This window comes from Strigops habroptila, chromosome 1, assembly GCF_004027225.2.
Source record: "Strigops habroptila isolate Jane chromosome 1, bStrHab1.2.pri, whole genome shotgun sequence".
Taxonomy (NCBI): Eukaryota; Metazoa; Chordata; class Aves; order Psittaciformes; family Psittacidae; genus Strigops; species Strigops habroptila.
Window position 1 is genome coordinate 143,675,104 of NC_044277.2, and position 22,559 is coordinate 143,697,662.

At 40.7% G+C, this 22,559-nt stretch overlaps 1 protein-coding gene and 1 long non-coding RNA gene across 5 annotated transcripts in view; one reads left to right on the forward strand and one right to left on the reverse strand.

The window, feature by feature from the left end:
* Positions 1–22,510, reverse strand: part of DNAJC13 (DnaJ heat shock protein family (Hsp40) member C13) — a 55,093-nt gene extending 32,583 nt beyond the window's left edge. For 3 of the 4 annotated variants that reach the window (XR_003994774.1, XM_030509680.1, XM_030509661.1), the window contains exons 1-19: positions 22,241–22,510; positions 16,363–16,443; positions 12,053–12,128; positions 11,422–11,571; positions 11,050–11,091; positions 9,778–9,978; positions 8,602–8,808; positions 8,424–8,519; positions 8,178–8,269; positions 7,231–7,397; positions 7,052–7,131; positions 6,803–6,972; positions 5,838–5,937; positions 5,474–5,581; positions 4,742–4,897; positions 3,939–3,995; positions 2,512–2,633; positions 1,232–1,307; positions 117–212 (exon numbers count right to left, since the gene is read on the reverse strand). Coding sequence is in view for 3 of the 4 variants with exons in the window: in XM_030509680.1 (XP_030365540.1) it covers positions 117–212; positions 1,232–1,307; positions 2,512–2,633; positions 3,939–3,995; positions 4,742–4,897; positions 5,474–5,581; positions 5,838–5,937; positions 6,803–6,972; positions 7,052–7,131; positions 7,231–7,397; positions 8,178–8,269; positions 8,424–8,519; positions 8,602–8,808; positions 9,778–9,978; positions 11,050–11,091; positions 11,422–11,571; positions 12,053–12,128; positions 16,363–16,430 (2,064 nt within the window). In the remaining variant the exon portion in view is untranslated. Of the gene's footprint in view, positions 1–116; positions 213–1,231; positions 1,308–2,511; positions 2,634–3,938; positions 3,996–4,741; positions 4,898–5,473; positions 5,582–5,837; positions 5,938–6,802; positions 6,973–7,051; positions 7,132–7,230; positions 7,398–8,177; positions 8,270–8,423; positions 8,520–8,601; positions 8,809–9,777; positions 9,979–11,049; positions 11,092–11,421; positions 11,572–12,052; positions 12,129–16,362; positions 16,950–22,240 lie in introns of those variants that run through there. The other variant, XM_030509670.1, reaches the window with a different exon arrangement.
* Positions 186–19,302, forward strand: LOC115618315. Its single transcript, XR_003994784.1, has 3 exons — positions 186–274; positions 375–526; positions 18,950–19,302. It is a non-coding gene; the product is annotated as an uncharacterized LOC115618315 (long non-coding RNA).
* Positions 22,511–22,559: the final 49 nt, after the last annotated feature.

Sequence of the window (22,559 nt, forward strand, 5' to 3'; positions counted from 1 at the left end):
TTGCATCTCTATCAGTGTTTGATGCAGGTCAATGCAGCAGTCAAGTGTCTGCATTAGAAAAGTCAAAGACTGTACATCTATAAAATGGAAGAGATAAGACAGCTACATTTACTTACAGTTGCAATTTTTAAGTTATCTCTAACATGCATCCTATCAGCATCTTTTTCAGGAACAGGATCAGCACTGTCAAGGTATGCCAGCAAACCTGGTGGCTAAAAGCATTTAAAATCAGTGTAAATACACGTGGCTAATTGAACAGAAAACATCACATTAGGTAACAAGATCATTTCTTTAAATTAGAGATTTCAAACCAGAATTCACATTCTGCTCTAAAGCAAGCATGTAAAGCTACAGCAGCTTTATGTTTTTATTAGTGAAGTGCCACCATCTTCAACAGAACCATTCAATAGAGGCACATTATTGTCTTCAGTAAAGCAGAGCTCTTGCCTATATCCCGTATCTTAAATGAGTACTTAATGAAGCTAAGGACTTCAGGAAGAAGAGTTGATCCCACAGGAGTGTTGAGGTGGAAGAATACTGTAACACTAGAATCCACCCATATCCTCTGATATAGACTGAATGTTGCATGTGACATTAAGAGATTAGAGTCTCTCATCTGACTAAACCTTCCGGAAGATAGCGACCAAGATTAGGACAATTTGCTCTGCCAAAAAATAAAGGAACTGCCATTTTGAATTTAAAAGTTGGTATTTTTCCAGATTTCATAATTCTTTACAACACTATTCTTTGAACTAGTTTCACTGAAGTAACTTGAGCAAGAACCTTTCAGGAGTTGTAAGGGTGAAAGAACATGGGAACTATGAGCCAATATATAAAGCGGTGTTATAAGCAAAGTTGGACAGGCATGAAAGCATAGACAGAATTGTTGCCTTAATTTCTTACTGGCACTAAGCATTAGAGGCTATGTTTACTATGTCTCCAGATTTTTGTGCTTTTAATAAAGAAGTCAGACACCTTATTTTTAAGTTGTGTCATACACCATTTTTAGAAGTGGCAGGAAAGTAACAGAATAGTTTAAGAACCCAAGATGTTTTCTACTAGCCATCAATATCCTTTCAATAGCAGACGCCAGACTGCTGATCTCCCAGGCTAGACTTCCCCCTTGGAGCAGAAAGGGGATATGCTTGCTCTACAGACTATCCCGAGTTTTCCAATACTGCAGGCTCTCCGATTTTATTCTTTCCCTACTCCATATCTCATTTTTACTCACCAAAATACGTTTCAACAAGTTCATAGCAGTTTTGTTCTCAGCTGTCCAGAGGCCAACCAAATGTCTACTTAACTGCCTGAAAAAGCCATTGAAACTGTCAGTTAGTATTTTAAACAGCATTTTAAGCCACTAAACTGACACCCTTACCATGCTGGTGAAATGAAGATGAGCAAAAGCTTCATGCTCTTGAGTGAGTAAGAGCACAAAGCATTATATTGTTCCGGTTCAAGTATATGCTTAGCATGCTTTAAAGTGTTGCCTTTAAGAAGTTCCAGTGAAGTTAGTGGAACAGTATCAGCACATGCTTTTTGATCTAGACCTCAAAAGAACACTTGAGCAATAGAGCAGAAACTAATAATCTAATAACCAAGAGTAAGTTTATCCACTCAATCTTAAATTACAGTTAAAGTTAAGAGCCTAGAAACCATTCGGAACTGTTAACTGCTCTACTGGAAGCTCTTAATACCAGCTATTGGCTAGGAAAGCCTTTTTGGGAGCCCACCTTCTATACCAACTGACACTTGCTGCCAGCATTTGTCTCTAGGGTTCTACTGCACTGAACTGAAGCATTGCTTACAACCAAGTCATAAATAGTAGCTCCAAACAGAACTAGTATGACAGAAGGTTTCATACTAGCTCCCTCCTGGATGACACACAGAAGCAATAAGTTCCACTTGTCACTCCATTGCTTAGCAACTCTTTAAGCGCTTCAGGAATGTGTGGCTAAAAATGAAAAAAACTTCTATAATCTTCTATTTTGGTGGAGAAAATTTGAGTTATCACTCATCTTCCCCAGCACACCCTCGGGTCCAGCCTCACAGATCCCAGGTTCTACTGAATTCAGGGAATGATTTCTGTATGAGGAGGCTTTTCTCAGACAAGGATGGGTGACCCTAACTGCATGCAAGATGTCCGAGGAGTGCACAACAGAATTTATACAGTTGTATAATCTAAGCTGAACCTTTTTACAGTTCCAGACGTTCTACTTGCCTTTCCCTTCCCTGGATGTTTTCAGAAAAAACACCCCCATAAAAATCAAAACTCAAGCCTTTAACGAGTTCCTTAAGTGCCATTTTGGGGGGAAAAAATAAGAAATCAAAGGTTTATTAAGTGGCTTCAGTCTCAGCTGAAGTTTGATCTACTTAAACACAGCAGCTGCTGAAGAAAATACTCTCCTAAAGAACTGCAAGCTTTCTTCCTGACCTCCCAACTTTTCTAATGTTAGCTAGGCCATTACTTAAGACTTCTTAAACATAGCATATCAAGTGAGATGGACATACCTATTTGTAAGCATCCTCTGATCTGTGCTTATTGTAAACATAGCAGTGTGCAAGTGACGAGGTAAGGCACCTTCACTGAGGGCAAGATCTTGCATTTTGGTAGCAATCTCTTTGTCTCCTTCCTTTGGAAACAGGGCAAGATGATTACTAAAGAAAGAATCTTAGTTAAGCTGCTTTTATCTTAGTCTACAGTTCCAAGGCCGCCTTAACCATCAATTACGTCAACTACTATCCAAAAGCCAGGAGCTAGAGTATGACAGGCTTTAAATGCAAGTTCTCAACAGCAACTGATCAAAGCTGTAGTAAAGTCATGGACCAGACGTCCACGGTGGTTATATCTATGAGGACAGTAACTGGACAGGGTAAGATGCACGTCTCCCATCCTACTTCAGGAGGTTTGTAGTGTACATCTTACAAGCACCGTATCTCCACACTGCACTTGCAAATTAGGGTTAAACAAAGAATGACAGCCACAGGTTGTTGCTTGACTTTGGTCCACAGTAATAACTTAAGAGTAACTGGTGCTGTTTGGTTTAAGACAGCCACGTGGATAATACTGTCACTCAGGCAAGGTACATTAGTTGCAATGAATAAGTAAGAAAAAGTTTCCACTGCAGTTTTACTTGTCCATGTCCCACTATAGTTCAAATGACAGGAGTTGTAATAAATGGGAGAGCAACTTTTAACTAACATTATCAGGTATATCAGTGGAAACTTGCAGATTTACAATACCTCTATTTCAAGTGTTCATTCACTTCCATTCCAAGAAAGTACTAGGTGCATTTCAGATGCATAAGCTACTGTGATACAATGAGACACTAACTTAAGCCCTGAATTTCAACACAGGAAGTGTCGAGAGCCAGTTAGCAAGGTCACCCTGCAACAGTCATGAGCAGCCCTTGAGAAGTATGGGCTTGGCCCATACATCATGAGGTCTGGAAACTACAAAGCCAAATCACTGAAGCAGAGAGAGTAAGAACAGAGGATGACATCACTAGTCTGCTCTGGGACATTACTGCCTGCTAATCCCAGTCCCATTCCATCTGGCAATGCATCCCAGGAAACACAGCCTCTCCTCCTTGAGAGACCCTCTTTAACATGCAGGGAAGTCTGGTGGCTCTGAGCTATGTGACTGAGCTACACACAACATTAACAGCCAAATTTTAACTGCAGTATGAAAACATGCAAGGCACTACCTAATGTCCCAACCAACTCACATGCCTTCCAAACCCCCAAGTGTAAGATAAAGCAAGTTGCTACATTAAAGCACTCACAATTAAGCAGGTGTCCTGTTCCTCACCTTCCCACTCACCTCCCACCCCACAAGAAGGCAATATAACAAACTTCTATTGCAATTGCACTTCTGAAACAGACAATACACAATAGACCTCTATTATGCTATCCCAGGTAACATTGATAAGGCTCACCTCTATTATTGCCTTCATTACCAAACCTGCTCCTTTCACAATTGCCATGGAAGGGTGCTAAAACAGAACATTGACAAAATCATTATCCAAGGGCAACATGTGAAGATTAGGTCATTCTCCATTCAGTTTCTTTAACTGAACAGCATGGCTGTTCTACCTCCACTTCTGGGCAAAATTTAGTTCAGTTCTGTGACAGCTAGCCCCAGGAGGAGTTCCTACCCTATACTTTTAAACAAGAGTCTCCCATGCAAGTATCAGATGGACTTCTGAGCAGCAGTATATATCAGAGAGGCTGGAAAAACGCTGGGGAAACTGTCTGACAAGCTGACACCGACCAAGAAGCAGAAAAGCACACTGTTTTTTCAGAAAGAAAGCATTGACATTTTAGCTAAAAACCCTAATATTCTTACAGGTGTAGTACTGAAGTAGATCTTACTCTTGTAACTCTCTTAATTCTCATTTACTGAGAAAGAAACAAAAAGGTGACAGGTTCTCCAAAGAGAGGAAGTCCTGTTCATCTGCTGAATCTAGCTTAATATTTAACTGGTATTTTCAAGTGTTTCTAGAAACAAGCCTTAGTCTACTCTACAATGATTTGGCATATCATTCACTATGGAATAACCACCTCAAGCTGATATTTGAAGGTAAAATCATAGGTTACTAAAAACTCATCAAGGCAGAAAAAGTTTAGGCACGTTAACCACCTGAACAGTAGAAAAATGTGTCTTTCAGGAGGAGAAAAAGTTCATGTTCACTGATTACCTAAGGCCTTTAATGATAATAAAAACCCCATTAAATCTTACCTGAAAGAGCTTAAACAGTGTTCTTCCATTAGATGCCACCATTTCCAACAACATGTCAAACTGCTGCCCCTCAGTAGTCTCACTATATGGAGCACATAGGGCAAATGTCAGGAAGTCCAGAAGTGAACTAATTACTAGGGCACCTGTCCCATGATCCTGAAATTAGGAAGACAAGTATGTAATACAGATACAGGGTTTCTCCCCTGCCTGCAGGTCCTCATGCAAGTCTTGTTCAGTACCCATGATGCTGAAGGTGCTCCTCCCTGCCATATCATGAAATAGTCTGAAAACAAAAATTGCAAGTTTAAAATATGCCATTACTCTTGAGTATGGCAATACTCTGGTAAAGCATTGGCTCCTAGTACATATCAGAGGCTCATGACCTCATATACTAGTGTGTTGAAATTACTTATTCTAGTTTTAATCCCATAATTACCAGTTTACACTATCCTTTCGGTTCCTTTTAGTTAAAAGGAACACCCAGTTTCCATATTAAACATGCAAACATCTGCTGCATGACACTCAAGTTCTGCAGTACAGACAGCTACATTCTCACCTGTCAAGATCCAAACTTATTTAGAACAAGCTTCAGTGCCAGACAGAGCTGTATTTTCTGCACTTGGGCTCCAGGTACAAACACATTCAAGGATATATCCAAGCATGATAGAAGTATTTTCAGAGCAATTAGGAAAGACACTTAGATAAGCTATTCATTTGCGATATGTGACTTACCACATGGGAATTGAATTTCTCTAGTAGGTTTTCTAGAAACTTCTTCGAAGAAAGAAGGGAAGCTTTGTTCAACTGCTCCTGCCTCAAGTCATAGTCATCATGCATGGGCTATAAAAAAAAACAAGTATTCACTATGCAGTCACATTTCAACCCTTTATTCTTAACAGCTGTAGTCCATAAGCTGCACTCTGAACCCATAAAAAGTACATCCTACTTTAGTTCAAGTTCAGCAGGAAGTCATTGTAGAAGAAGTTATTTCATGTTGGAATACACTGCGAGTTAAAGGGCAGTCCCTATTTCTACATCTTTCAGTAGACTGAAGTTCACACATTCCAAAGTGAAAGAACTGCAATTTAATACTTACACACATAAGAGCACAAAGCATGTCAATAGAGGCATGGGTTACTCCATCATTGTTCCTTTTGAGGGCTTTCACAACCTTCACTCCTAATCGTTCTCGGAATCTTTTGAAAGGAAAGCAAAATTACCAAGATTAGAGAGGAAACAACACTATTCAGAGAGAAACAGTCTGAGACCTTTATAAAGGTCTAGCTGCATACATCACTCTTTACATCATTCAGCTGCCCCATAGTCCAGAGTCAAAAATATTCCAAAGGATTTTTAATTTTCAGAAGAACAGCAGGCAGTTTTCCTGCTTTCTTATGTTATCCAATTAAGACAAGCTCCAAGCAGCCTGTACTTACTGTAGGAGTACAACTCAACTTCTCAGAATCATAGAATCACAGACTGGTTTGGCTTGGGCTGGAAAGGACCTTAAGATCATCCAGTTCCAACCGCCTGCCACTGGCAGGGACACCTCACACTAGACCACATCGCCAAAGGCTCTGTCCAACCTGGCCTTGAACACTGCCAGGGATGGGGCATTCACCACTTCTCTGGGCACCCTGTGCCAGCGCCTCAGCACCCTCACAGGGAAGAACTTCTGCCTTAGACCTAACCTGAACTTCCTATCATTAAGTTTTATCTTGTGTTGAACTGAAGCCAGCAATGACATCAATATACTTTAAGAATGAAGAACTGCCTACTTCAAGGACATATGAATGTGCCATTTTTGACTAGGGAAAACATTAAGCCATATTTGAGTCCAGCAGAGAGCATTTTATAGCAGAGGAAGAATCAGCTTTACATACTAATGCTCGTTTGCAATTCACATTAAAGCCTGAAGGAAGCAAGCATGTACAGAGTCTTCCAGTCTTTTTCAGAAGTGAGGCTTAACTCCAATTCTCAGTTTTTAAAATGAGACATCATCAACAGCTCAAGAAGTGCTTTCACCTACTACTTCCAAGCTTGAAGAGACTTCTCACTCACTTTGGAAGCTGAGTAAAGGCAAGGAAGCCCGCTTTTGAAGCCACAAGTCGTCTTACTGCTTGGAATTGGCTTTCAAGCTCTGCATTAGATGCTGCAATATCTCCCTCTTGCGAAAGCAATGCTGTTATGGCATTATTAATGAGTTTCTCCTTGTTTTCTGAGAACAGCCCCTGGTTAAGAAATAAAAATTATTAATATCTTTATGCACTAACACCACCTGAAGGGGTTGGGCAGAGGATTTATTCTTACATCCTGTGTAACTGCATGTAGTACCCCACTGTAGGAAATGTTAGCATTGAACCTGAACACAGCATCTGCAAAGTTACCATCTGGAAGAAAACATAACAAAAGTTAAGTGCACAGTACCTGACTAAATAGCTGGATGTTTTAAAGAGCACTATAAAACCATGCAATAAGCATTAGCTTACTTGGAGGAGCAGCCAAAAACCTCAGATGAAGGCTCTCTACTTCTTCATCTACAGGCATACTGAGTAATCCCCAACGCTGGCCTTTGTGTGTGGAGGTCATTTTCACACAGACATCTCTATTACCAGAAGCTCTCACTCCATCCAACAAGCTAGCCAGGAGAGAATCCCTGGGTTGGGTGAAAGATGTATGAATACAATTTAGATGAGAAAAGTGATGCCAAAGAACCAAGTTGTAAGAAAAACAGCCTAAGAAAAACCCCACAGAATGAAAGGCAGCTATACTTGCAATCTCTTACTAACACTGGTGCTAACAGCTACACCTCTAGAAGAAGTCACTAACTTTCAAGTGTTCCTTTATTCACTGTAAGAACAGAGCTGTCTTACACCCGGTATAGCCAGCTGCAGCACTAAAGGGATGAGCTCTGGATTATCTGTTAATGAGTGACACATGTTGTGAGCCAATTCATCCCTGTGCTTCCTGCAAAACCTCACTTAGCAGGATTAGACTGCATTACCACTGCAAGTACACTTCTGTTGGTTGTTTTAAATAGAATCAACTAAGACCATCTCAAGCAGACAGCTCAAAGGGTTTACAGCCTTCACATTTCCAGATCACTTAAACTGGGCTTTCTTTCCCTGCCTCAGATATACTGCTTAACCAAGTCAAATATACACAGAATAACACTGCTTTGGAACAGCAGGCTGTATCTAACCGTCCAACACCCTTACATGTTGATCTAAAACCTCCTAGACAGATCTGTTTAAACTTGGGATGAAGGTAAAGGGAAGAGATTTAGGTCTTGTAACAAATCTTGATTTCTATAGTGGCAGACCACTTGAATAGCAAGGCTTTGAGTTAACAACTTCCAAGAGTCAGAGTTTACAGAAGTAAGAAACTACCATGGCAACTTCCATTTGAATTCATGACCCACCAGAGCTCCAGTTACCTTTCTGTTGAAGAGTATTTCCGAATTTGTCCTTTGATAAATTCAATGGTAAAAAGCTGGGGATTTTCACAGTCACATACTATTGCAAATACCTAAAAATCAGAGATAAGGATTTCATTCAGGAAGCAGTGTTACTTATCTACTCTACAAATTAAGGCCATCTTATCTATAACTGTTGAATTCCTACTATTATGATCTTTTAGAGCTTCTATTTGAAGAAGTGGTATGAGAAGGGTTGCCTCTTACCTCGCCTAAAGGTTTCAAAGTTGCAATGTTATAGGTAGCTGGATCCCGCTCAACTAAGCAAGCTTCCGTAAGAGCTAGCACTCTTTTCACAGGTTCCTTAGCAAATGAAAAAGGCATGTTAGGAAAGAGAATTCTTAGCACTTAGGAGGAACCAAGTCAGTTTAGTTTGATATCTTACCAAATGTCTAGGTGTTATTTTCTGAACAACAAACTCTGCTAAAGATGTCACAGATTCATCATTGCTGTATTTTCCAAAGCGAACATTCAAGTATTGCTCGAATTCTAGGGATTCTTTCCTTATCCGCAGAGAGATCCCTATGAAGTTGCCAGCATGTTCTATTGCACTTTTGATAATCTCCTCCCTCTGCTCAGATGCAAACAGATGCTGCAAGTTTTGAAAAGAAAAAAACAAGACCACAGGTGAAAAATATGGCACAGCTCAAGAAATCACAGTTCCATAAGTAATCCCCCACTATATATCTAACAGAGAGAATCTTTCCAGCAGCTGGGCTTGACTTTGTTAAGTGCATGGTATAAAGAGATGAGGTTACTTATTACACAAGAGATCCATTATTAGGTTCCCATTTGCTTTTCAAAAATACCAACATAGAGCAGCTATTCCTAAAGGATACCCTGCTACACATTAGCATGCTATTAAAGTAAAGGTCTGTATGCCCTGCCTTGGCAACAGACCCTGTCAGCCTGGCTGGAGTAAGGAGTCAGAGAGCCACAGAGGCAGCCCCAGCTGCTATCTGTACAGGCTGCTATCCAGCCTTGCTAGGCAAGGTGAGAGGATCAATTCTGTACTGCTAGTTTTATGCCAGAGAAAAGCATGCTGCAGTACAAGAGACACAGCAACCATGATCTAGAGTGCAAAGTCCTATTTTGTTAGTAGTGACTGAGGTAACAGTATTTACATCAGTGACCATGAATTAATTCCTAAAGGTTCACTTCAGCTGCTTGCAGTATAGTACACAGAAACCCTTTTAGGATTTTGAAACCAACATTACACTGCAATACTTCCCAAGCAAAGCTGCTGAGTATCAATCACAGGCCTAAAAAGGAAGCATCACCACTGATCAATCTATTTTTGAACAGAATCTCTTCATCACTTAGGTGGATTAGGAACACTTCTGTAACTTTGAGAAATGTCAGGAAACTCCCTGTCCAAATTACAGTCATACTCACCATCCAAATATAAGTAACTGGGTATTTTATGCTAATAAAATACAATATCTTTGGGTCTCAAAGATGCACATACTTATATGATCAAATTCTGTTGAAGCTTCATTATTAAATATACAGCTATAAACATCCTAAGCACCATACCAAGATCTTTTGTTTTAGTACTCACCAATCTACTAAATCCTCCATAGAGGATACAGAAGCCTCCCTGATAGCCAGCAATATCAACAAAGCCTTCAATGTTTCTGTAGTCATAGGAGCACAGGACTTTATTTGTTGCAGGATCAATTTGGTCAATACCTCCAGGAGTCACTTCCAGAATCACAGATTTCCTCGTATCACTCCAGTGATGTTTATAGCAGTTATACCTCTGCAGAGAGAGCTATTTTTAGATGTACACACACACACACTCCTTTACTACACAGCAACAGTTCTTTCCCTGTCTAGTAAGCACTGTGGGTATAAAGCTCAAAAATATAATTTCTCTTATTGCTCTTATCTATGTTAAGAACACTATGAATCAAAGTAGCTGTCAACTGACTAGGAAGTCACAGCTTTAACAATGTATTCTGAAGAAAGAACAGCAATCCCCAAACAGCCACTCCAAGAGGAAGTTTCTCTTGCTACAGAAGCTTATCTACTCACAGATCATGTGCACTGTGGTTAGACAAGGAAATAGCTATTGCACCAGGTGCTGGGTTTCAGCTAATCAAACTAAATTAAGGTAAGCTTATCACTACACTCTGAATTTTTCATCTCCTGCAGTCACATTCCTTTACAAATACACACTTACTGAGAAACAGCAAAAGCTAGAGTAAGACAAAGGGGACACTCATATTCCAGCAGTGTTACCATGCTCATCACTAAAGATCTATTCTATGCAATAAGTGCTATCTTCTGTGACCAGAAGACATAAAACCAAATATCAAGTCCAATTCTCCATACTGCCTTGATTATTACTGTATTACCAAGATTCGTTACATAGCAATCTTGTCTTTAATATGACCTACAGGAATCTTCCTAGGAAACAATATTCTCACACCAAGCATTCAGGATGTTACACACAAAATTATCCAGAGTTGGAAAGTGCTGAAAGTAGTAAACACTGAATAAAGAATCAAAGCTTCTGTTTTAGTTCTTCCTTCTCTCCAAATAAAACACCACGTGGTAGAGGCATTTATTTCAGCAGTAACATTCAGAGCCTTTAAGTGTACCACATAAGGCTTAGGCCAAGGGAAGAGAACTCAAATATTCCACTGTTGAGAAGGTTCCCCTTGCTTTTGAACAAATTCTTGACTTTCTCTTCTCAAAGCAAGACTTCAGATCCAAATTTACAAAAGCTGTTAAAGGTAGTGCATACAGCACAAGCATAACGTACATGAACGAAGTAGTTTAAGTCTTGAGATCATTCATTAATGATCCAGAGAAGCCAGACACTCACCCGTCCTGTGATTTTTCCTTCCGAGAAGTCTGTCCTGAATCTCTGTTTTTAAGAAAGTTAACAATGAATGAATGCAGATATGACAGCCAATCTACCCAGAAACCCTGCGTTTAAGCTGACCCTGTTTTAAGGGACTTGAACTAAGCCTCCTTGAAGGATCACCATTCCACTGCAGTTTAATGTAGTCAGTATTTGCAGCTTTACTATTTAAGAATCATGCACTAGTTGCTGCAATTGACACTAGAACAAGTTCATTAACTTAACATGTCAAAAGACAACCTGCTTGTATGTAAGGAAACAAAGCAGAATAAGCTACCACAAATTGTAATGATAACCAAGTACTTACTGCTTGCTTGAAGAAAACCATCTTACCAGTGCCTCTGTAAGGAGTTCTGTTCTGTGCTCTGTGGAAAACTTCAGAGTTTCAGACTTTTTTCCACTCCCTTTCCGAAAAGTGAGACTGAATTCTGTTCCTTGTCCTTTTCCAACAGGGGCAATACTACAGATATCTCCATAAGGCCACTAGACAATTGAAAGTAATTAGGTTATCCTGTTAGTAATTTTAAAGCTCCATCTCTTCCACTCAGAAACACTTAGTACCTATAATAACCGAGTAAGTTGCTGTAATGAAACAATAACTAGCATGCTACGTGACAGCTTTAGCTTGAGCTTCCTATTTGATATTCTGCAAAGTAAATAACTGCCCTGACTCCCTTCAGGGACATAGATTTAGAGTGAACTTACATTCATTTAGAATGAACTTACACGAGTTCATTCAGAACAGCGCACCTAAAAGCAAACTACTACCTATTGGCCAATAAAGACAAATGCCTGAAAGTACAAAACCCACTGGATATTTGTAAAATTAGCAAAGGCAACACCAGTTTTCTGCTCTGGTTTTGCCAAGATCTTGCCAGACTAGATAGTTTCTGAACACTGAATGCCATGATTCACTCTGGATGGTGAATGTCAGCCAGAAATCAACTTCAGAAATGATAGTTACCTGATTTGTAACTTCTAGCGTGTTGGGATTGTATGTGGTGATGGCATGGGTTCCTACTGAAAAGACTCGCTTATACCTAGAATACAGAAGAGTGTTAGTTTCTCCAGAAGTCACAGAAAAACCCTGCTGAAGCTATACACAAATCCTTGTTAGGAAATGGATATGGAATTTTCTTTAGCTCCTCTATTCTATTCTAGCTCCTCTATATAGCCTTAAAGGACACGTACAAGTTAAATACTACTAAATATATTTGCTTACGCATATCTTTTCCCAAGTTATCAGCTAAGTCAGGACCAAAGACTCTTGGAACTTGCACTGAAAGGTACTACCAGATCAGAATAAATTCTAATAAAAACCCAAAACAAACAAAAACACACCAAAAAAAAAAAACCCTTCACAGACTGGAAGAGATCCCTGCAATACTCCAAAGCATCTGTCTGAAGCTGTCTCAGACAACAGTTGTAACATGAAACAAACCAATTTACACACCCATTCACAATACTATAACAAGTCAAAGTGTTCCTATAGCCAAACCTAATTCTCTTCCCCTTGAGGAAAATTAAACTCAGAGGCACTCAGACTGCTGAAGCTATAGTTCAACATGAAACTAATCATTGCCTCTCAATATCACAGGTGTTTTAACTGCCATAGTGCTTAAAAACCAGCGTAGCATGGCAGCTGCTGGCATTTCAGGCATGTCAGAAACAAGCAGCAGTGAGCTAAAGCTAGGAAATTCAGATACAGCAAGAGTGAAATGGAAACCTTACCAGTTTCATTTCCTAGACAACATTCACAGCATACCCTGAACCACCTCTTTATATAGAGACTTATTTACATATTTCTGCATCGGAAAGTTTTGCAACATAACTAACAGAGTTTGAAACAGAAGATTATAGTAATTCCTTACTACTTATACAAACTTCTTGTTTTAGGGTACTTCTATCTGGAACCAGTCCTGCCCAGAAAGTCAAGCCAAACCTGAACCAGAACCAGTTCTAGTAAGTCTTCTCTGACCAAAGAATCAGAATCTAAACATGGGCGCCTTTCCTGAATTTGAACCAAATAAAACTGATTCAATCTCAGTTCTTGGTAACCTGTGGGTTTGCTAGGGATAGGCCCGGCCAGATGGCTGACTAATCAGACGCATGCCATACTAGACACTGCACCAAGAAACCACTTCTCTGCACTCTGGTGTTGCAGTCCCTTCTCTCTCACTTCCCAGGCCTGCAGCACAAAGCATCATTTCTATATAAGGTCAAACTTAGCATGAGTTTCAGATACATTCAGAGCTGCTGCCTCATGTTATTTGAACTGTCCTCCCTTCTCTCGTAAGAGTATCTCTCAAAAGTATCTGCCTGACACATTCAATCTCACAAACTTAATTCCCTACCATTTTCTATTATTATTCAATCTGGTGCAGGTTTAAGCCATTACTGGCCCAGAAGAGTTTATCTAGGAATTAAAGCATGTGCTTATTTTCTTCAAAGCTTAGAAAAATCTGTAACATTGAAGTGACCTGCCACCTTAAAGATGTTTAATCTATTTGAAAAGCCTGTTTGGTTTTCCATGTAGTTGAACTTTCCTTATGTAAGATGCAGGGCAAGAGAAGTTGTAGTAATGAAGCAGAACACTTGAAGTTACGCTAGCTGCTAATAATTCCACTATATTCAGTCTGTCAAAGAATGCTCCAACTCTTAGATAAGAAAATCCTCTGAACAACCCAACTCTTCCCTCTCCTCTTGTTGCACAATTTAGGTAGGTGTTCTGTCTTTTATATGATTTACAAATAAGGCTTGTTTATCCTGTTCTAAAGAACTTATCACAAGTAATAAAGCACTTCAGTACCTGTTTAAGGATTTGTTTCCTAACTTAACATCCTAAAGAACTTCCCAGTGCTTTGTGGCAGAATAAGGATATGCAATGATCACATGTAACTGAAGACCACCTTCCAAACATTATAGCCCCTACCTTTTCTCCCCTCATGCTCGAGCCAGCATTTCAACATCTAGGAAGCATATTTATTACCCAGCATTCTTCATACATGATGTGACAAGGAACACAAGACAGAACAGCAGGTTTACTGAGTTACCATTTCTTTCATCTCCTCTCCGTGGGTAAATGCAGAAGACATAAGTCTTGCTGCATGAACAGAGGAGACTCAGAAGTCAGTTCTCATGCACACTTAAACATACTCTTGTCCAGAACCTCACCTTTAAATACGTAGAAAGGTATTTATATCTCCAGGACTTGAACACTTGACCACTATACTCTGCAGTACAGGCTAACGCTAGGCTGCTTTGAGAAGAATTTGAAGCAAATCTCCTCTTCCCAGTGAAAAGGCTATTGATTACTCACTAGTTTCTTCCAAGCACTGTAAAAGCCATACTTTTTTTTAATTAGGATGAATCTGGTAGACAAATTTTATACCACCACACTCAAGAGAAAGACAGTATTCATTAATCTTACAGAACAACAGATGAACACTGGAGCACCATCATCCGTACTATTAGAAAATACTTTAACTGCTATGCATGCAGCCCATGAAGTGATTAAGGCCATTCAGCACTACACATTAAGTTACTGCTTTTTTTATGTTATCCACAGATTATACTGAGATTATAACTATGAACTGAGTGGACTTAAGTATTCAAATATTAGCTTACTAAAAGCCATATAAGCTTCTGCTGCAACATGAGGCAGCTGCTCACAAGATACTGCCTTCCCCTTCATTATGCGAAAAGTAAAGGGTCACTGAGTTTTAAACTAAGCCTCTGTTGTAGACTTTAGACTTAGCAGGAAGTTCTAGAATACTTCACAGTTTATCAGACCACTACTGCCAAAGCTCAAGATCATACTACTCTAACTTCAACAGCCTGCATCATGTAGGAAGAGGCTCTTTAATGGAAGGCATTGGGCAGCAGAAGCAGTCTGAGTTCTATCTATTTAATTTTCACCAAGTGGATCAAATCACATGCACACTAAATTTGCACACAGGCCACAGGAACTTCAGAAGAGGAGATCAGATATTTTCTGCTGGGCAACAGAAAGATTAGGAGGGACAAACTGTCCTAACATTCTACCCCAACATAGTATCTTATTATTACTGAAGGAAACTGTTTCTTCACCCATGCCCACACAAATCCAACAGCACGGATCTTAACTCGGGTAAGACCAAATTTCCTTTAGAAGTACTGAGGTAAAACTAAATATTAAACTTTTCATTTCAAGTCAATCAAGAATCTGTCTTCATGGAGGAATGATTTTGCCCTCTGCTCAGTCTAGTTTCGACTCTGAACTACCCAGGGCTTTAAGTTTTGCTGACAGAGGCAAGGAGCAATTTGATTAGACACTAAAGCAATCTCATGGTTTTTCAAAGAACAACTGAGAAAGATCTGTGGCTGCTATTCCTTGTAATCCCATCCTCCTTTCCTTCCCAGCATTCCCAAAAACTGATAAGAAAATTTCATGAAGTATTTATCAGCAGACACCCAAAAAAACCCCCCAAAAACCAACCATTTTCAACTCACTGGTCAAACAACAGATTCAGACATCATTTCTTAGTATAATCATTAGAATAAAGCTGTACTCATGCTCCTGAGATGCAGATAACACACGTTCTTGGATCTGTTGATGTTTAGGTAGCAAGGCAAAATCCCAGTTCCACAGCACTACTATGCAAGTGAGAAGGAACAACCAGTAAGGATACCAAAGAAAGATCTATGAAGCTTTATATATGTATGTGCCTATAACAGTTGACATCAAACACAGCATAACAACTATGACAATTTAATGCACAGCTTTATTAGACGTTCCCCAGCTTTTGGGGTCAGATGCACTGCTGAAAAATCATTTTTAGATCCAAGACCCACTTTAGGGTTGAAGTTTATTTGTAGTAACAGAATTCTTCAATCTCAGCTTTGATAGATAATCTATTACACAACGTGTTAAGTATATGCATGGACTAATGACGCTCATCTATTGAAGTACAGAAGACACTACACCTCCAAGAACCTGTTTCAAGAAACAGCATTTCCACTTTAAAATTAGTGCTTTATATAGTAAGTTCAAGAGAGTCAGAAGCTGAGTAAGTCAGGTGGTCTATTGCAGAGCTAGAGTGTGGGAACATGTGCAGGGGAAGGCTAAAACACAAAATTGATTCTACTGAAGATTCAGTTCACAGGCTGAGCAGCAGGAGCCTGTAGTTCATCTTTCATCCATCGATACAGGAACTACACAGTAAAATCCAATACTGGAGAGGGGAAATTACACACAAAACATTAAAAGAACCCCCCAAACTTTAAACTACTTACTTTCCTCTCCATGAATGTTTTGTTGTGTAGAAACAAGCAAGATCTCTGTTTTCTCTAATTATATTCATTCTGTGCCAAGACCTGAAAACAAAAGAGACATCCTGTTAGTACTCATGATTTTCATTTAAAACTGAAGTTCAGTAATCATCAATATGCTTCAAGACAAAAAGACTTTGTTCTTAAAAACTCAAGTCACTGCTTTGTCAATTCTACACAAAAAATATTAGGAATACTTGTTAATCAGACAATGTATGGACTAAGCTGCACATGGAGCAGAAGCTAGTCTGCAAGAATTCATATTCGTAGCTTGTCTGAAGCAACGCTGAAGTAATCCAGTCCCAGTCCTGCTAAAAGTTAGACTCAACCCCAGTTATCTTTTTACATTCAGCTAATTCTCCTTGATTCAGCAAAGGAAGGTTTCTCACTTTGAGATGGATGACCTGTAAAATTAGCTCATTGCTAATTCCTAGCCTCTACAACTTCAGGCTATTTTCTTGCTGTTTTGCTGTAGAAGTCATGTAGTCATGAACGCAAGAACGGATAGCCTGACTGAAATGAACTTGAGAATTCCTGCCCCCAGGTGAATAACCAGCACAATCATCACTACCTACTGAAGAGAACTTGTGGTACTGCCTTTGGAAAAAGAGAAGAGAGGTATTTACACATTTCAATGACTCAATTTTTTGAGTCAAGCTTTCAGAGTTAATCCCCCACTGACTTGTGGCAAGTTAAATTCTCTAAATCCAGTTTTTGGGAACAAAGTTTCAGGAGGGGTAGATATCCAAGAGCACTACTCCTGAAGTTCTCCATTTTGCCCAGTTTAAGAACTGTGTTGTATTATAATTGCCATGGATAAGCACCAAAACACTACACTGTTTGTCCCAACTACACAGATCTTGCTGGAGAGTAGTACACATTAAAATACAAAATTATCAGATCTAAAGTTATCTTTCAAAACACAGTGCCAGATACTCAATCCCAATTAACTCCCCTTTAAGCCATTTTCTTGACATTAACTAATGTGTTAGTAAAACTAAAATAAAAGGCTTATAACAAGACTAGCTCCACTAAGTATGGGATTATATTTATCTGTAATTCCAGGTTCACCAATAACAGACTCCTCTGACCAGTTCTGTTAAGTCTCCCAGACCTGAATGCTGCCTGCTGCAGACTATTTAAAGCAAGATGTTCTCCCACTTGCAAACATCTGGACTTAATGATACCAAACTGAGAAACACTCATTTTATGAGCTTCCATTAGTTTCCCTTAGTTTTAACACCAGCACATCACTAGCTTCAGGATACTGCCACATGAAGTATTGTACATGCAGCGAAGTGACAAATTCCCTAGACTGCTTATTTTTTTTTTTTTTAATGGAAACTATCCAAATGATAAAGTTTTGATGCTTTACTCGCTGTTCTTCTGGACAGTGATTGTAACTCTCTCTCCCACTGAGAAGACTTAACACATAGGCAATATATGCCAAAATCTAGTAACAATGAATTCTTGCACACATCTTCCTGCAGTTTAATAGAGAACAAGGCTAACAATAGCCTAGTGTTCTGAGCTGCTGTGTTGAAGCCCAACAATCATTTTTCAGTTGTCTTTGGTTCCACAGTAAGAGCAAGATGAAAAGAAATAGTTCATGCCAAAGACAAAAACATTTCAGAAGAAACCAAGAAGTTCTCTTCCTTCCCTCATTCTGGCAAAAGCAGCATGGCATCGCTTTTACTACACTATCTACAATGTAGATAATAAAATTATGATTAATTTTAGTGCCAAAGATAGAATTACCATTGACTTGCACAGCACATCAGGTTTTAGTATTAACAAAGTTCAGCCCTATTACCAGTGTAAGCTATAGCAGCCCGCTTAGAGTGGTCATATCATATTTCCCAAAATAAGAAAGCCTCCGGTTCCCCTTTACCTCTTCTTTCTGTACTCAAGAGACCTTTAAGAAGCTGACTGACACGAAAATTGAGTTAAATTCTTTATTTCACTCATAAAAGTATCCGGGACAATAAGGCACCAATTTTAGTGATCATCTTAGTATCCTGGGGTACCTGACAATAGAAAATCACAACTTCTAAGGTTATTTTGCACATTTGGCAGTACGGCCATCAGATATCTGATACTGATGGCTCTCGAAAGTTTAATACTAGAGACACCTAGTTCAGATTTCTACTTCCACTGGGCAGAAGTAACAAGTACTTTGAAAGTAGCAGTTTACGAACAGGTTTCATCTGGTTGAGGAAGAGTGAGCATGTTGAGTTGCAGCTTCTTTTGGGAGCCTAACTACTGCACTCTCTAGTACCTGGATATTTGAATTAGCTTTTTCACAAAACAGAAGTTCAACAATACTTTCCTATTTGGTTCTTGTAGTACTGCAAATAGCAGTGAAACAGCTTTTTGGTGGAAAAAGTTGAAACCACATTTTTTGTAAGCTGCATGTACCAGAACTAGCAATCCCTAAAATGAGAGGGATTGAATTGGTGCCAGGACTCCCCCTTGCCTCAGAGTTTAAGCTACACAAATAGGTGTATTACACAAGGTGTGTCCAACTTGCATACACTTCCCACTTTTCCAGGATTTCACATTCTTCAGACAAAGCCACCATGCGGGAAACAGAAGCTATTTCAGGAAACAGAGACAAGTCAGTCTCAAACTAACACTTGCAGAGTTAGAAACAAAGCTGTGACCTTGCAGGCACCAAAGCAATAGGCAGAGCTGTAATTATACATCCATCCCTCAGCTTAAACAAAGTGAGAAGTGTGGACATGGGTTCAGAGTTTAGTGCAGTACTCAGATTTAATTTTTTCCTGATTATATTATTCCTCTACTATTACAAAGCTTCTGTATCTTTCTTAAGTGAAGGTTTAACCTATACTAAGGTAGCACTTTGAAGTTCCACACAGGATTACTCCTCTATTTCACTGGGGGGTAGGAGGAAGAAAAATGCTGATAAGAAACAGATTTCTTCAAAAGCAAAAAAGACTATGCCAGCAAGGCTAAAATACAAGGTAAAGTTCCTGGAAAGTCTATACTACACAGGGACAGATCCTCATATCAAGCTCAAGTGTGACTTCTCTGAGAGAGAAGACACACCAAGAATATAAAAACAGGGACCAATTGGAAAGAAATGAGAGCAAAAATGAAAAAAATCCACCAAGGTTCTGGGGTTCTACACACTTCCCTTTTAGCTTAAAGGTCTGGAGCCTGATTTTCAGTCTTCTACTCCTGTGTAGCTTTAAAGGCATTATTTAAATACATGATTTTTTCTGCACTGAAATGCTTTAGCTGACTGCCTCTTTCAGTGCTGTGTGTGCTAACTGGCAGTTCTGCCTTCAGCCAGATTCTTTTTAACAAACACTAAACTTTTTCCTTGTCTCTAAACAGTACTCTGCTCTTTAAGTTCTACAGCCTCGTTACCTGTGGAAACTGAGATTTCTTACCTGTTGTGCAGGAACACACAGCCCTTTTTGCAAGGGAAGGAGAAAGACATGAGACCCACCAGATCCTTAACAGAGGATTAGCACAGTCTGCCACACTCATAGCAGCATCACCACCTTCAGTGGTCCAGGCTGCAAACAGGCTGAGACTTTCAACCTCACTACTACCAGAAGTCATGGTCCATCCTCCAGCTGACTGCTCCATTCCCTCACTGAGGACAAGCAGTATCTTCCAGACTTGTTTTGCTTTTCCATCTACATTAGCACGCTGCTGTACCAATGAACCAATCTCATTCCCCAGCGAGGCAGGTCAGTGCCAGAACAGAATGGTTTACTCGCTAACAGGGTGAAGAAAAAAAGGTGCTCCTTTTCAGTCATATTTTGACCATCTTGTCATACTTCCCAAGAATACTGTCCTATTTTAAGTCTTACTAGTGAGGTAGGATAATTGTTAAGTTTTTTATGGCATGAGAATATTTTTGTGATGCAAATCAAGAGGTTGAACAGTTGAAGGTTAACACTGCAAGATATAGCTGAATGCCACTGAAGAATTACTCCATTAACTCGGGAAGCTTCACTTACTGAGCTTCAAACACACGTCACCTGCTCAGTCTGAAACACAGATCTGGCCCTTCAGACCAATCCCCAGCATATTGCTTCAAATCTGGAAATACCCAGTGATTCAGTCCCTCAGGACAGATACGTGTTTGGAAGCCGAAAAATACCACCATGACTCCCAGAGGAGTGAGCCAAACATACAAAATAAACCTTCCGAGAAGTTTGTTCCAGCAAGGCTAAAAGGCAAGGTAAAGTTCCTGGAAACTCTGCACTACACAGGGACAGACCCTCGGCTCTGAGACTCTGAAATCTGCAAGTGGAAAAAACCTATCAGCAATAATGCAAAGGAGTCAGTAATCTCTGGTTAAGTGTTTTGGCACTTGGCTGCATTTAACAGGCAGGAATCAGACCAAGATGCATATCTAGAAACTGAAGCCAGCTAGAGCCAAGCATGGTTTTTACATCTACAACACTGGTCCTGTTATTTTGAACTAAGCCACAGCAGACTGTTTGAACAGCATCTTCCTAACACAATTCAAAGATGAAACTTGAGCCACTAGCATCCCTTCAACAGCCTTTCTCCTTTTCTATGGATCTAACTGCATGCAAGTGGCCTGCATAGACAATCTCAATTAACAAGAAAAGGCTTTGACTTCAAAGAACTTAAGTTCTAAAGCAAGGACTATTTTGTGAAACACAGTATTACTTAATTGGTGTTAAGTAATAGGAAACAAAGCAGCTATCTACTCAGCTTCTCAGACTCACTGCCATAGATCTGATTTACGAAAGAGCACAAGAGAGAAAGCAAAAATACATTTCAGATTACATTTACTTCAAAAGCAACCACAGGGCAGAGAATAGGTGCACTAATAGCAAGACTCTAAATAAATGTATATGCCTACGTTTCCCTCCGAGCAGCATGCTCAAGCATTCATTGGGCTTGAGGGCACTAAGCTGAAAACAGAACAAATCCTCCCCACCCCAACATTTTTACAGCTCAGAGCCTGGCCCTCAGCAGAGACACAGCTATCAAGGTGCAAGCTCCACACCACCTGACAGGAAAAAAACCTATCTCAAAGACTGCGTGCAGCTCACTGCAGGCAGAAAACCATTTAGGATGCTGGCTTGTTTTGGCTTGCGGAAAACAAAAAAGCAAGTAAAAAGCATCCATGGGAGAAATTCAAAATCTTTCGGAAAAATAAGCACATTAGGAGTAGGTTTTCTGAAAGACATATCCAGTTCTGCTCATGCTCTTCAGACATATTATTAACACTCAAAAAAGACATAAAATCTCATCTTTGTGAGAGCAAGTCTCCTTCTCATCTCTCCCACTCTTCATAAATTATTTCCCAGAGCACCTTATGATGGGTATATTTTGATCTGAGGCCAGAAGGAGAAAAGTAACATATCTTTTCTCACTGGACACACTAGTACTCAATCTAAGAAAGCGACAAATTCTGCCCCACGGCTACAGAAGCTGCATCAGGCACAGAGCAGTGAAGCACCAGGCAGGCTGAGGCTGGAGAAAAGCCCAGCCTCTCCTCTGCTCGGAGACACAGGAAGAGAAGGGCTCGGCAGTGCAATAAAGCAGGTTCCACAGCTGGGGAGGAGCCGGGTGCTCGCCGCCCCAGGCCTCGGCCGCCCCCCGAAGCCCGCCCCTCGCCCCTCCATGGCTGGGGCAAGAAACGGGGGGCTTCGCGGGCGGAAGCATCTGCCCCCGGCGGCAGAGCGCTGCCTCGCTCCCCGCACCGCTCTCACCCGCACGGCCCCGATGGTACCTCGGTGCCGAACGGCCCGCCCGGGGCTATAAGGAGGCGAAGGGCGGGGGGGGCCGCCGCCTCCTGCTCGCCTCCCCCGCCGCTGGGATTTACCTGGCCAGGGAGCCTGCGCTGCCCGGACCTGCCCCCACCAGCACTGCGCTTCCCGCCGCTGCCGGCGATAAGGGCGAAGGGCCGCTGAGCGGAGCCCTCGCCCCTCAGCCTTCAGCTGGCCCGGCAGCAGCCGCTAACACCGCTCCAGCTCCCTCAGCGCCTGGCGCTGGAGGCCGCCATCTTAGCTCCGGCACCGAGACCGCCCTCCCCACGCAGCCGCCGTCGAGCCCGGGCGGCGTCACGGGACGCGGTCAGCTGACACGTTCGCTCGCGCGGGCCCGGCCGCCGCGCCCTCCTTCCCCCGCCCCGCCCCTGCCCT